This window comes from Ceratina calcarata, unplaced genomic scaffold (assembly GCF_001652005.2).
Source record: "Ceratina calcarata isolate Rehan_Ccalc_2016 unplaced genomic scaffold, ASM165200v1 scaffold78.2, whole genome shotgun sequence".
Taxonomy (NCBI): domain Eukaryota; kingdom Metazoa; phylum Arthropoda; class Insecta; order Hymenoptera; family Apidae; genus Ceratina; species Ceratina calcarata.
The window spans coordinates 629,289-639,992 of record NW_017179105.1 but is presented as its reverse complement, the minus strand read 5'-3'; the positions used below and the strand labels follow the sequence as shown (position 1 = coordinate 639,992).

The following is a 10,704-nucleotide window of genomic DNA, read 5'->3' as shown; positions in this document are numbered from 1 at the left end:
TCCGACGTCTGATTTCTTTTTAATTCTAGAAAAGGCGTTTATCTAGGATACATAAACTTTCGGGATTGACTGTATAGCCAATACATCCTTAAGAACAAATTCGTGTGTTATTCATTTGCGAACGGTTGTCCAGACACGTTAGAGTATTTTTCACGAAACTCGAACGAGTTCTACTTGTAATCCTAGCCAAAGGAAGAAACGAGCGGTGTACGGAGGAGAGCACGATAGAAACAAAAATTTGTAGGAACTAGCAAACGGCGTATACATACGTGTAATATGTATATGTATCATCGTTAGAGAGAAGAGTGGATTAAAAGACAATGTAGCGGCTTCTAAACAATTTCATTTCGAGACTTGTTCGTTTCAAGGGGTGGTGTACGGGATGTAAAAGGGTAGAATCAAAAGAAAGTCCTTTCTAGTTCGTCGGGCAAGCGGAAACAGTGTAAGAATGAGAGGAATAAACTGTACTTGTGTGTGCCTGTATGAGACGAAAGAAAGCATATTTTCTTTCCTTTCATCTTCACTCTTTTCGTTTGGTATAGCTGATCATTTTCAAAATAGGACGCGCGCAATATTCGGAGAGAAAAAGAAGATATATATATACACACACACATGGAAAGTACATCTTTTGAACGTAGAGATTAACTTTTGCAATCAGCGTTATTGCAAACTTATTTGTTGGCACGGCCGCATTAAGCGTGATCCACTGCCCGAGTTAAGAAAATGAATAAAATAAATCATGATAAACAATCATCGGCTTTATGTATGTAAGCTTCTCGAGGCGATGTTCATTATCGATATTCCGTTGCGGAAGAAAATGTTTTTCACACTTCGTAGGACAGGCTCGTGGTATACCACATCTATAGATGTCCTAGTCTTACTGCGCAAGGCTACGATCTCTTTATTATCGGTCACAAATACATAGCGTTAGATTTTTGCACAATAACAGTTGTGCGTAAGATTACCTTAATTCGGCCTTGCTCGTCGGTATACACGCAGTCAGAGTGCACTCCGCGAAATTAGAATTCGTTTCTTCTATCCTAACAAAGTTGCTGCCGAGAGAAAAAGAGAGAGAGAGAGAAAGAGAGAGAGAGAGTATCGATGTACACATGATGAATTTTTGCTAAACACCTATTCCTAAGCCTGCTCGAATACATAAAATTGAGGATTTTTACCTGACGAAACACATCAATCGATACAATAAAGAGTTAACAGGCGTTGATATGAATGAAAGTGTACTAGATTGGGAGAGAAATATTTGTGCACGACGGAAAGAAGGTGTCGACGAATATCACTATTAAGTAATAGAGAATTCAAGTGAAATCTTATACGTAATAATTATTGAAATGTAAATCGTGTTTGGTTGTATTTTGTGTTATTCGCCTCTGATGCTAAATATAATGGAAATTCGATTGAACGGCAAGTGTACGTTTATTCTACCAACGCGTTCGAATCGGATTCCACCGCCGCACTTGCGCACATTAGCTGGCTCGCGATTCGTTGCTCCCTTAGAACAAAGGTTGCTCCCAACGATCCGTTAGAGAATGATTTTGGAAATGCTAGGTGATGTAGATGTAGGTGATGCTAGGTCTGTTTGGTAACTATACAGTATGCACGCACAGCACGCATAGTATTTCGCGGAGATTTACATTTACAGTTCTCCGCGTTAATCTTCAACGGTTCAGAAAGTACATAAAAAATGGGGCCGTTGGAGAATGCTAAAAAGATCGCAGCTTACAAAGCGGTCGACGAATACGTTAAGGTAAGAACTAAATCTCGATGTGATTATAGGTTATATAAACTAACCGGTGTTTCATCGTTCATAATTTCTGCACATGATTATTTTGCAGAATAACAGCGTTATCGGGATCGGTAGCGGGTCTACTGTAATATACGCTATTCACAGGCTGGGTAACAATATTTTATTTTGCAAATAATTCACGTAACTCGTAACACGCTTACTCGCGAGTAAATTGATATAATTTTGTAGTTAATTACTGCATGGAGTCACGGTTGAACTTTGCCCGTATCGTGTGATCAGATAGTAGTTAATTAGAACCTCATTCTAACAATTACATCGAAATTTTTTCACGACAAATGTACATAGCTACAGATACGACACTTTGTTTCTGATTTTACAGTATAAATTATTTATCGAAATGATTATATTTTTCAGTGGAACGTACGAAGGAAGAGAATCTCAATGTTGTCTGTGTCCCAACGTCATTTCAAGCTCGCCAGCTGATATTAGACAATCACCTGACACTGGGTGATTTAGAGAGCTATCCTAAAGTAAGAAGCATACATTTTTCACTTATTCACTGTGCATAAAGAATTTTTATATTCACTTAAATATTAACAGTTGGATTGTGCAATTGATGGAGCAGATGAAGTTGATTCTCGGATGAATCTCATTAAAGGTGGAGGAGGATGTTTGCTTCAAGAGAAGATTGTTGCATCCTGTGCTAATCAACTTATAATAGTAGCTGATTACACGTGAGTGATAAAAGTATATTTAATTTTTATTCTACTTCTATCATTATTATTCCGAATATAATTGTTTCAGAAAAAATTCTAAGAAACTTGGGGAACAATATAAGAAAGGCATTCCTATTGAAGTAATTCCAATGGCATACGTTGCCATACAAAAAAGAATTGTAGCCAATTTTGGAGGAACTGTTCAAGTTAGAATGGCCTTGGCTAAAGCTGTAAGCATTTCTCTTCGATTCTTGCATGTGCCGATGAGAACTCGATTACGTAAAGCATATTATTCATCTGTCTTCGTCTAGGGTCCAGTCATAACGGATAATGGCAATTTCATCCTTGACTGGCATTTTCCGCCAGAGCTGAGTAATTGGAATGAAATCAACATAGAGATCTCAATGATGCCCGGCGTTGTCGAGACAGGACTCTTTATAAACATGGCGAAGAAAGTATACTTCGGAATGTCTGACGGCAGCGTTAAAGAACAAGTTTAATGTGTTCCATTCACGTTTACTTAAATATTGTTTTATGATATTTGATACAAGTTACAAGCTGTGACAAGAGGATTCGAACAATTCTAGCTATCTTTTCTGTCTCAAGTGATAATACGTGCCCATGTTTGCCATTCAGTACTCGTTACATTTACACATTTTTATGTACTAACTCTGGCCATGCGTGGAGTTTAATTGCTTTCTACGGACTGAAACGTTTTCTGTATGTCTTTTAATTTGTTATCAAACGAAATACTTAAACGGCTATGTACTTCGACACCGGATGTCCGAGAAATTTTGCCTCGAAGTGTGCTACAGATGGTGCTCAAACGTGTAATTTATCGATCAATGTAAAACCAAAAATTAAGGATATTAAATAGGATTTTTATATAATTTCATCGAATTTTATTTTCACCTTGTCCCTCTTAGATCTTACACTCTGCAGAGTAATGAGGTAAAGGCTAAGTACTTTGCGTGATATTAGATCATATCTATACGCGCAGCACATACGTGTGTAAAAGTATAAATAAGATGTTATTTTGCAATAAATAAAAATTTTCAAAAAATATTACGCCCGAACAGGGACTCGAACCCTGGACCCTCAGATTAAAAGTCTGATGCTCTACCGACTGAGCTATTCGGGCGCTCGTTGAGGAGGGCTGCTCAACTCTCTCAAAGGGAATTCAATTTTTTAAAAACCCTAGTTATATTATTATTAACTATTGCAATTCATTTAGTGATATACAAAAAATACATATAAAGAAAATTGTCTTCATTCTTTTATCTCAAAAAATATATGACTCACGTGTTTAGCAATTTCGAACTTTCACCCCGTTGGATCTACCTAGGATTATTCTCGCACAGACGTTTTTTATTGAACATAATATAACTCCCATCGAAGTAATCTTCATTCGTTTTATACGAGGGGGAGTCTCATATATCAAGAATTATACTGCTTTCTACACATCTCTTATTCATAAGGTGCGAAGCCATTGTGATTTACAATATATTTAAGTCGATCAACTTGAGATCATGATTTCAGATTATTGAAGAACGGCTGAGCGGCTTAAGAAACATGATAAATCGAATTTAATGAATTAATCAACACAACGCAAATTATTATCAAGGATACGTAGAAAGCACGAAGGAATTCTTCGTAACGGCTGACTGAATTGACGCTAACTGGAACTGCCTTATTGCCTATGGACACGTGATAAAGTCGAAGAAAAAAAGAAGGTACACAAAATGCGTACAGAGGAGAAAGAGATAGAGAGCACAAAACAAAGAAAATCAGACCCGAGTCACCGAAAGTGCCCGATGCGTGACGGTAATCGAACTAATTGTCAGCTGAAACAAAAACAAGCAGCTCTACCCGGGCTCGTTTTAAACACCTGTACTTTCACACCCTAAACGATGCTATAATTCTTTTTTTCGCCATTGATTTTATGTTTGAGACAAAGGCTGAGAAGTTTTAAAGAGCGAAGATGAGGGGTAGTTGCTAAGGGTTGAATGACCTTATCGTAACTCAGCGGGTTTCTGATGTGCGAACGTTGTAACTACTTAACTCCGGCTGCTTTCCTTTGATTTACACGAAGTCCCTTATTGGTCAGCCTTTCGTGGACCGCTTCTTTTTTCTCAGACTCGATAGTACGTTGCAATCTTCTGTTCTCTTTGCATATTGAGTGGGGCCACTTTTTCGGCCAGATACAAGTTCGATGACCATGGGTGGTGCGAAACTATTAAAACCTTTAGGGAGAGCTTGCATACCCTAATTTCTCGGTGTTTAATGTAATTCTCTTAAAAGGTTTGTTTCATATCATGCCCTTTTGAAATCTGGTTAAACTATAATATATCAGGAATAACGGGTATTATTAAAACTGAAAGATGGAAGAGTTTTCATGTTTAACGCATCAGTAGTCAGAATGGATAGAGATGCGAGTCCACGTTTGTGTGTTTCTTCTAGCATGAACGCGGAATGTATGTAAAACAAACCGCGTCCTGTATAAAGAACATTAAGCGTACTGCTCCGTGGACCATTATGAACGATCATGCGTCCCTCGGGCGCATGTATTTACGCCCTGATATGACCACCAAGGAGGGGGTAGTACTTGAAGAGCGGCCGCGCGATTTCATCCCTCATACACCGACTCCTTACCTGCGAGCGACAACCCCTTACCAAATCGCGAACGTTTTATTAAACCAGTGCTTAAATTCGGACCGGGATTTCTTCAAATTGCAAATATTCATTTCCAGAGTGGACGGCTTCGGGATGAAGGTAAGATGTTTTGCATACATCCGTTTTTTTCTATTGGAATCTGAATACTTCTATAAAACGTAAGAATATCTTATTAGTGCATACCAATTTTCATGATTATTTTTATATGGATCGAAATTAGGAATTAAGTGAATATTATTTTGAAGGAGCGTTACGTTAACGCGTCTCGTTGTAATATAATAGCTGACAGAAGAGTGTCGATCGTCGATCGATTCTTTCCTGATTAACAATATAAATCGTACGTGAAATAGCTCTTTAGTTTCATTTGAGAAATTTAAAAGAAATGTTACTAACAAAACTATGTTTATCTGACTCATTAATGACAATGAAGTTTAAAATGTTTGAACATTTAATTATTGTTTAATACGAGACCAGTTTTGTATCGGTACATCTAGTGAACTTGAAGTTGGAAATTTTTGATTGTACGGATGACTGATGGAAATATCGCAAGAGGGAACGATCGACCGAACATTATTAGACATTATCGTTCGACATTAATTAATTGCAGTACAAACCTGATTAAACTCATAAGCAGATTACAGCAGTTACCATGTTTGAAAGCTTTGCGTGTGATACTTGTGTAACAAACATGCTAATCAGAAATTACGTGTAGCCCTGGAATTATTCTGGATTTCAAACGTTCTCAAAAGCGTGTCATTAATGATCTGGTCAAGTAACGAGGACAACATTTATATACTTTCATCCGACAAAGGGTTAATACTCTGCGATTAACTTTAGGTAATCAGTTACGTTTGCTGCGTTCTCGTGTTGGCATGCTTAACGAGCGTGGGACGTTCTGAGATTTCTCAGAACCAGGTAGATTATTTCCGAGCGAGCAATGATGACGATCTCTACACTCGGTTAATTAATCGTCAGCCCGGGCAACAATTATTGAATGCGTTCCCCGCGGACAAAATGCTGAAAACGAAGAGACCGTTCTGCAACGCTTTCACTGGTGAGGCTTGCAGATGGGACGCGGACCTGATTGAAACTTGTAACATCGAATTCCTTGCAGGATGCGGGAGGAAGAGAAATTTCCAGGAAAACTCAGACACTCAAGATTTTAAAACTGGCAGCATCCGAATTCCGATTTCTATCTACAAGAGCTTGCTAAAGGCAGCCTATCCTCAGAATATTCAGAACAAGATTGAACAAGACAGTAATGAGCACCGGTCGTCCGAAACACCACAGGTCTATCTATCGGGTAGAATGCCTCTTCACAAGAGGTTCGACATTCATTCATCGTACCCGTAACTTAATTCCAGTCGATGAAGAAGAAGAAGAACTTTAAACAGAAAATTCGTTGCTCTCTCTCCGTTTTTTCCTCCGGATAAAATGTTCTTTTATTTTCCATCCGATTAGACATTTTCTTCATATACTGTACAGCTTGTACGTTGAAATTGAATTCTCAATAAAGTTAAATAAAATCATCTACAGAATACTACTGATTAGTTTATTATTAGACTACGGATTCGAGGAAGAAAATTGAATATAGAAGAATGTAGAAATGAAAGAAATGTTAAAATAACTTTTCTTAAAACTGACACCATTTTACATAAGAATCCGCAATCTACTTATTATGATCTCTATTATTTAAAGATAAACTGTTAATTTTATTACGATAGTCCCGTCCCAAAGGTATCTCGTGTTCCTCGGCGGACGGTCCAGGGAAGACATTGGCTCGGAGAAAAGAACCTTTCGCGAAACGCTTAACCCGACGCACTCTGGATTATCTGGTTCTCCAGTTAATTTTGGACGGCCCCAAAAATATTCCGAGCAGAGCGTGGACGGATCCCAAATCCGTGATCGTCGATCTTGCCGCGGTTCTTCGGACGAATGGTCTAAAACCTAAAGGGCGTCATCATCTTTTTAACAAGGAACTATAAAATATAGCTATTGCTCTGGTCGTACAACGTTACATTATTCATCCTAATATTTATTGAGTACTGCTGATTTTGATTCATACTTCCTGACTTGCTTAATTATTATTACTACACCGCAGATTTGTATGCAAAGTTTTTTTTTACCTCGAGACGAATCTGATGGGGAAACGGCCATTCGAGAACGGAGTCTTGACGACCGCGGGTCAATCCCACGCTTATGAACACCGTACCGTCCGGGAAATATCGCGGCGTAACTTTGATGTACATTGCGTAGCCATTCTGGCCTACGTAAAACGTCGAGCTGCGGACGGAACGAGCAGTTTTCCAACTGTCAAGTTTCTCGTCGAAACGTTTTATTTGCCAGTAATAAAAGAACAAACTTGACGAGGACCCTGCATCAAGTGATAGATCGCGAACATTTGCATTTGGTCAATTTGTATGCGACCCGAGTTCCTCGTTGCGCAATCGCATCGATCAGCGCGAACGATTTTAACCCTTGCTTTCTAATACGAACCGTTTAACGACGAAACCCTTTGGATGGTATTGTTGAATTCGTCGATTTCCGTCTGTCGCGGAGACAACCTCATAATTGGATAATCTTCATGATAAACACTGTATGATTTTTGATACTTCTTATTCTCTAGTATCGCGTACAACAGAGTCTTAATTTCTTCGAGTTCTCTGTTCAGATTCTTCTCGAGAGCTTGCAGCTTCTCATCCATCTTTCCTAGATATTTACGGATGGAATCAGTTATAGTTATAAATAGATCGCGGATTTTTATGCTAAATAAGGCACTTGTAATGTCAATTTAGAGAATGCTGCAGAGACAAGAATTTCTTTTATCGTTCAGAAACTCTTGCGTGTCGAATGCATTTTCTATATTTTTGACAAATACAAGTTTTCCATTCATAAAATCCGCAATATTTCCAAAGTAATCCTTTTCTTTACTCGCGTTGCAAGCTCCGGTGAGTACTCTCGTTACTGTTGCGCGTGCACTTGCGACTAATTCTTCTGTAACGATTTTGCAACTCGCCAGTTGCGTTTCCGTGACATCGTCGTCGCTCGTCGAATTAGTAGCTAAATCATTTCGTATAACTTCTATTTAAATATTAAACGACAACACCTTTTGATCTGTTATTAAACTACTCACAGGGATTGGTAACGCCTGAACCGCTTGCATCACAGCAAGTTAAGTAGAGCGTATTCAAATACAAGAACAATAAAATCGTCGATGCCATCTCGAGGTGTGATCACTTTTAAAATAAAAAAGAAATATGTTCGACTTCCTGGGTTATAAATATAGATCACAAGAGTATATGTTTAATCTTCAAGTTTCGACTGATATACATCTGGTCCGCGATCCGATCGATAACTGTCCTCCGTGTCTCTCGTGAATTATAAAATATAGGTGAATCCCTACCCTTTTGTCTTGATCACTTCCCTATAGAAATCGTTTCTTCTGAATAAGCCAGGTTATTTACATATCAATAACGATTGTATAATACGTACGCTACTAATTTTCTACGTTTAAATAAGAACGTAAGAATCTCTGTACCTTTGAACTTTCACATTCTATTTTTTACTTCAAATAAATATGATAATAACAAATATTTTCTCTTGCATTGATACATTCATTCTTTTGTAGAATATTTTCACGTACTGCTGGAGAGAATTAAATATATACGTTCTGGATTTTGTTAAAGATACATGTAGCAAGTTTAGCGGTCTTTTTGTCAGTCGAGTGGAAACGCGGGAAACGCGTGTGCATGATAGTCAAGTGGTTTAGCTCGTTACGCTTTTCTTCTCAAAATTAAATTGTGCTCCGTAACGAGATGTGCGAAAATATACAAGGGACATTCGTCTCGGAGAAAGTTTCGAAGATAAGATGGAAACATGAGGATTACGAGGAAGCATCTAATTTTTTAGCCGGCAGTTGGGATGATCCGGTAAGGTTAAATGGGCTTAACCTGCCACTGTAGATATAATACGTTAAACGTGTTATAAGTTGACTGTGAATTTCTTTCTGTCAATTTAAAATATTTCTAATCTGATCTAGCGCTCGTTAGACTCTTATACGATAAACATAGTGCACAATTGCTATATTGTATTAATACATGTATTGATCTGTTAATCATTCAGAATTTTGTACGTTACCGCAGGTAAATAAAGTAACTCACTGGACATTTCAAGTGAACGATGACGGTGAATCGTATCCGGCAGTAGTTTCATCGTACCCCGTTTTCGGAGATGTTACCGAAATAAAGGTTGCCGTTCGCTCCTGTGATAAAACAAGATAGATTCCTTAATTTTTTACAGACACTATCATTTTTTCAGTTCATTTCAAAAGACTTTTTCGTCGTCTCAACGTCCGTAGGAACTGTTAGACTGTTCCAGATCCCTGAGAATCCCTATTCCCAATTTAAAGATCACATGTCTTGGGAATTCATACATAAATTTGAGTAAGTCTCGTTAATTGATGCTTCATCTGTTGTCCATTGCACGCATAATTATTTGTTCTTAAATAGGAAAACAAATGATCGTGCATCTTGCACTGGACTGTCTACGTTCGAACAGGATATAGTTTCAGTGGGAGAAGATGGAAAGATCAATCTCCTAACAGCTGGACAAAAGAAGCCAGTCAGAGTTATTGGTACTCTAATTATTATTACAATGATGTGTTACGACTTTTTGCCCTTTCCATAAATGACTATTTTCATTTACAGACAATGCTGACAGTTGTTCGATATATTGCGTTGATTTCTTAAGGCATAGCGAGATACTTACAGGGAACTTGAGGGGAAACATGAAAGTATGGGACTTAAGAAATGATCAAGACATTCCTGCCACAACATTTATGCTTTCTGATCAGGCAAAAGTATAATCATTTCGCTCTTACTCAGAGAAGTTCCCTGTGGAACGGAATAAAGAGAAATTATTGCAGACAGAAGCTACGAGCATTGCTCACCATCCGACTCAAAGACATATCGTCGTAGCTGGCGGCGGTGATGGGAGTTTAACAGTGTGGGACTTGAGGCATAATACGTATCCGATTTCTCAATTAAATGCTCACGGTAAATCTGTTAGTGAAATACTCTTCCACCCTGATAGGCCAGAAAATCTGTTTACGTGCTCTGCTAGCGGTGAATTATGGCATTGGAATAATGCGCAACATTCGAAACTAAGTTTGGGTAGGTAGAAAATAATAAAAGGAATTTATCGTCTGTTTTAATTTCGATTGTTATCTCCTTAGATCCCACGAATACGCACTGGTTAAATACAATCGGTACAAATGGCAAAGTGAACGTAACGTCGCTCTGTAACGTTATGCACAAACCGATAAATACTATTGATATCGATAGATCAACGTTACTTTTCGGATGCGATAATGAAGCAATGTATATCGTCAAGGATATAGCTATTTAACGACTAGCTTATAATCAATCGTATTTTCTTACATTCGTAATATATTAAAGAATAAATATCTTTTTTATCTTGAGTTGGTTTGCATCTCATCGATCTACCCTTTCCGCGTTTCTTGTGCGTAATAAATAGACTTAATCCATTTTTTAA

General features: G+C 38.0%; 4 protein-coding genes and 1 non-coding gene across 6 annotated transcripts in view; 3 read left to right on the top strand and 2 right to left on the bottom strand.

Annotated features, from left to right (window-relative positions):
• The first annotated feature begins 1,699 nt into the window (after window positions 1–1,699).
• Rpi (Ribose-5-phosphate isomerase) lies at window positions 1,700–3,368 on the top strand. Its single transcript, XM_018033918.2, has 6 exons — window positions 1,700–1,762; window positions 1,851–1,911; window positions 2,177–2,292; window positions 2,363–2,496; window positions 2,567–2,708; window positions 2,790–3,368. The coding sequence occupies exons 1-6, from the start codon at window positions 1,700–1,702 to the stop codon at window positions 2,976–2,978; spliced, it is 705 nt and encodes a 234-aa protein (XP_017889407.1). The 3' UTR covers window positions 2,979–3,368.
• A 178-nt stretch (window positions 3,369–3,546) lies between these two features.
• Window positions 3,547–3,619, bottom strand: TRNAK-UUU (transfer RNA lysine (anticodon UUU)). The gene has a single exon. It is a non-coding gene; the product is annotated as a tRNA-Lys (tRNA).
• Window positions 3,620–5,020: 1,401 nt separating this feature from the next.
• LOC108630590 (uncharacterized) lies at window positions 5,021–6,689 on the top strand. Its single transcript, XM_018033945.2, has 3 exons — window positions 5,021–5,250; window positions 5,989–6,205; window positions 6,266–6,689. The coding sequence occupies exons 1-3, from the start codon at window positions 5,041–5,043 to the stop codon at window positions 6,502–6,504; spliced, it is 666 nt and encodes a 221-aa protein (XP_017889434.2). The 5' UTR covers window positions 5,021–5,040; the 3' UTR covers window positions 6,505–6,689.
• A 31-nt stretch (window positions 6,690–6,720) lies between these two features.
• Window positions 6,721–8,776, bottom strand: LOC108630595 (TNF receptor-associated factor 6). Of its 2 annotated transcripts, XM_026818341.1 has the most exons (6): window positions 8,644–8,776; window positions 8,285–8,575; window positions 8,083–8,229; window positions 7,648–7,860; window positions 7,278–7,525; window positions 6,721–7,098 (listed from the first exon to the last, which is right to left on the bottom strand). In XM_026818341.1, exons 2-6 carry the CDS (start codon window positions 8,370–8,372, stop codon window positions 6,844–6,846), a joined length of 951 nt encoding a protein of 316 aa, XP_026674142.1. In that variant the 5' UTR covers window positions 8,373–8,575; window positions 8,644–8,776; the 3' UTR covers window positions 6,721–6,843. The 2 variants fall into 2 exon arrangements, with proteins under 2 accessions (XP_026674142.1, XP_017889439.1); XM_018033950.2 differs by having other exon boundaries at window positions 8,083–8,211; window positions 8,285–8,776.
• A 90-nt stretch (window positions 8,777–8,866) lies between these two features.
• LOC108630726 (DEAH-box helicase 15) overlaps window positions 8,867–10,704 on the top strand; it is a 6,779-nt gene continuing 4,941 nt past the window's right edge. Inside the window, exons 1-7 of the mRNA XM_018034185.2 lie at window positions 8,867–9,080; window positions 9,294–9,398; window positions 9,469–9,593; window positions 9,660–9,784; window positions 9,858–10,009; window positions 10,076–10,322; window positions 10,385–10,529. Coding sequence (XP_017889674.1) covers window positions 8,967–9,080; window positions 9,294–9,398; window positions 9,469–9,593; window positions 9,660–9,784; window positions 9,858–10,009; window positions 10,076–10,322; window positions 10,385–10,529 — 1,013 coding nt within the window. The 5' untranslated portion in view covers window positions 8,867–8,966. The remainder of the gene's footprint in view (window positions 9,081–9,293; window positions 9,399–9,468; window positions 9,594–9,659; window positions 9,785–9,857; window positions 10,010–10,075; window positions 10,323–10,384; window positions 10,530–10,704) is intronic.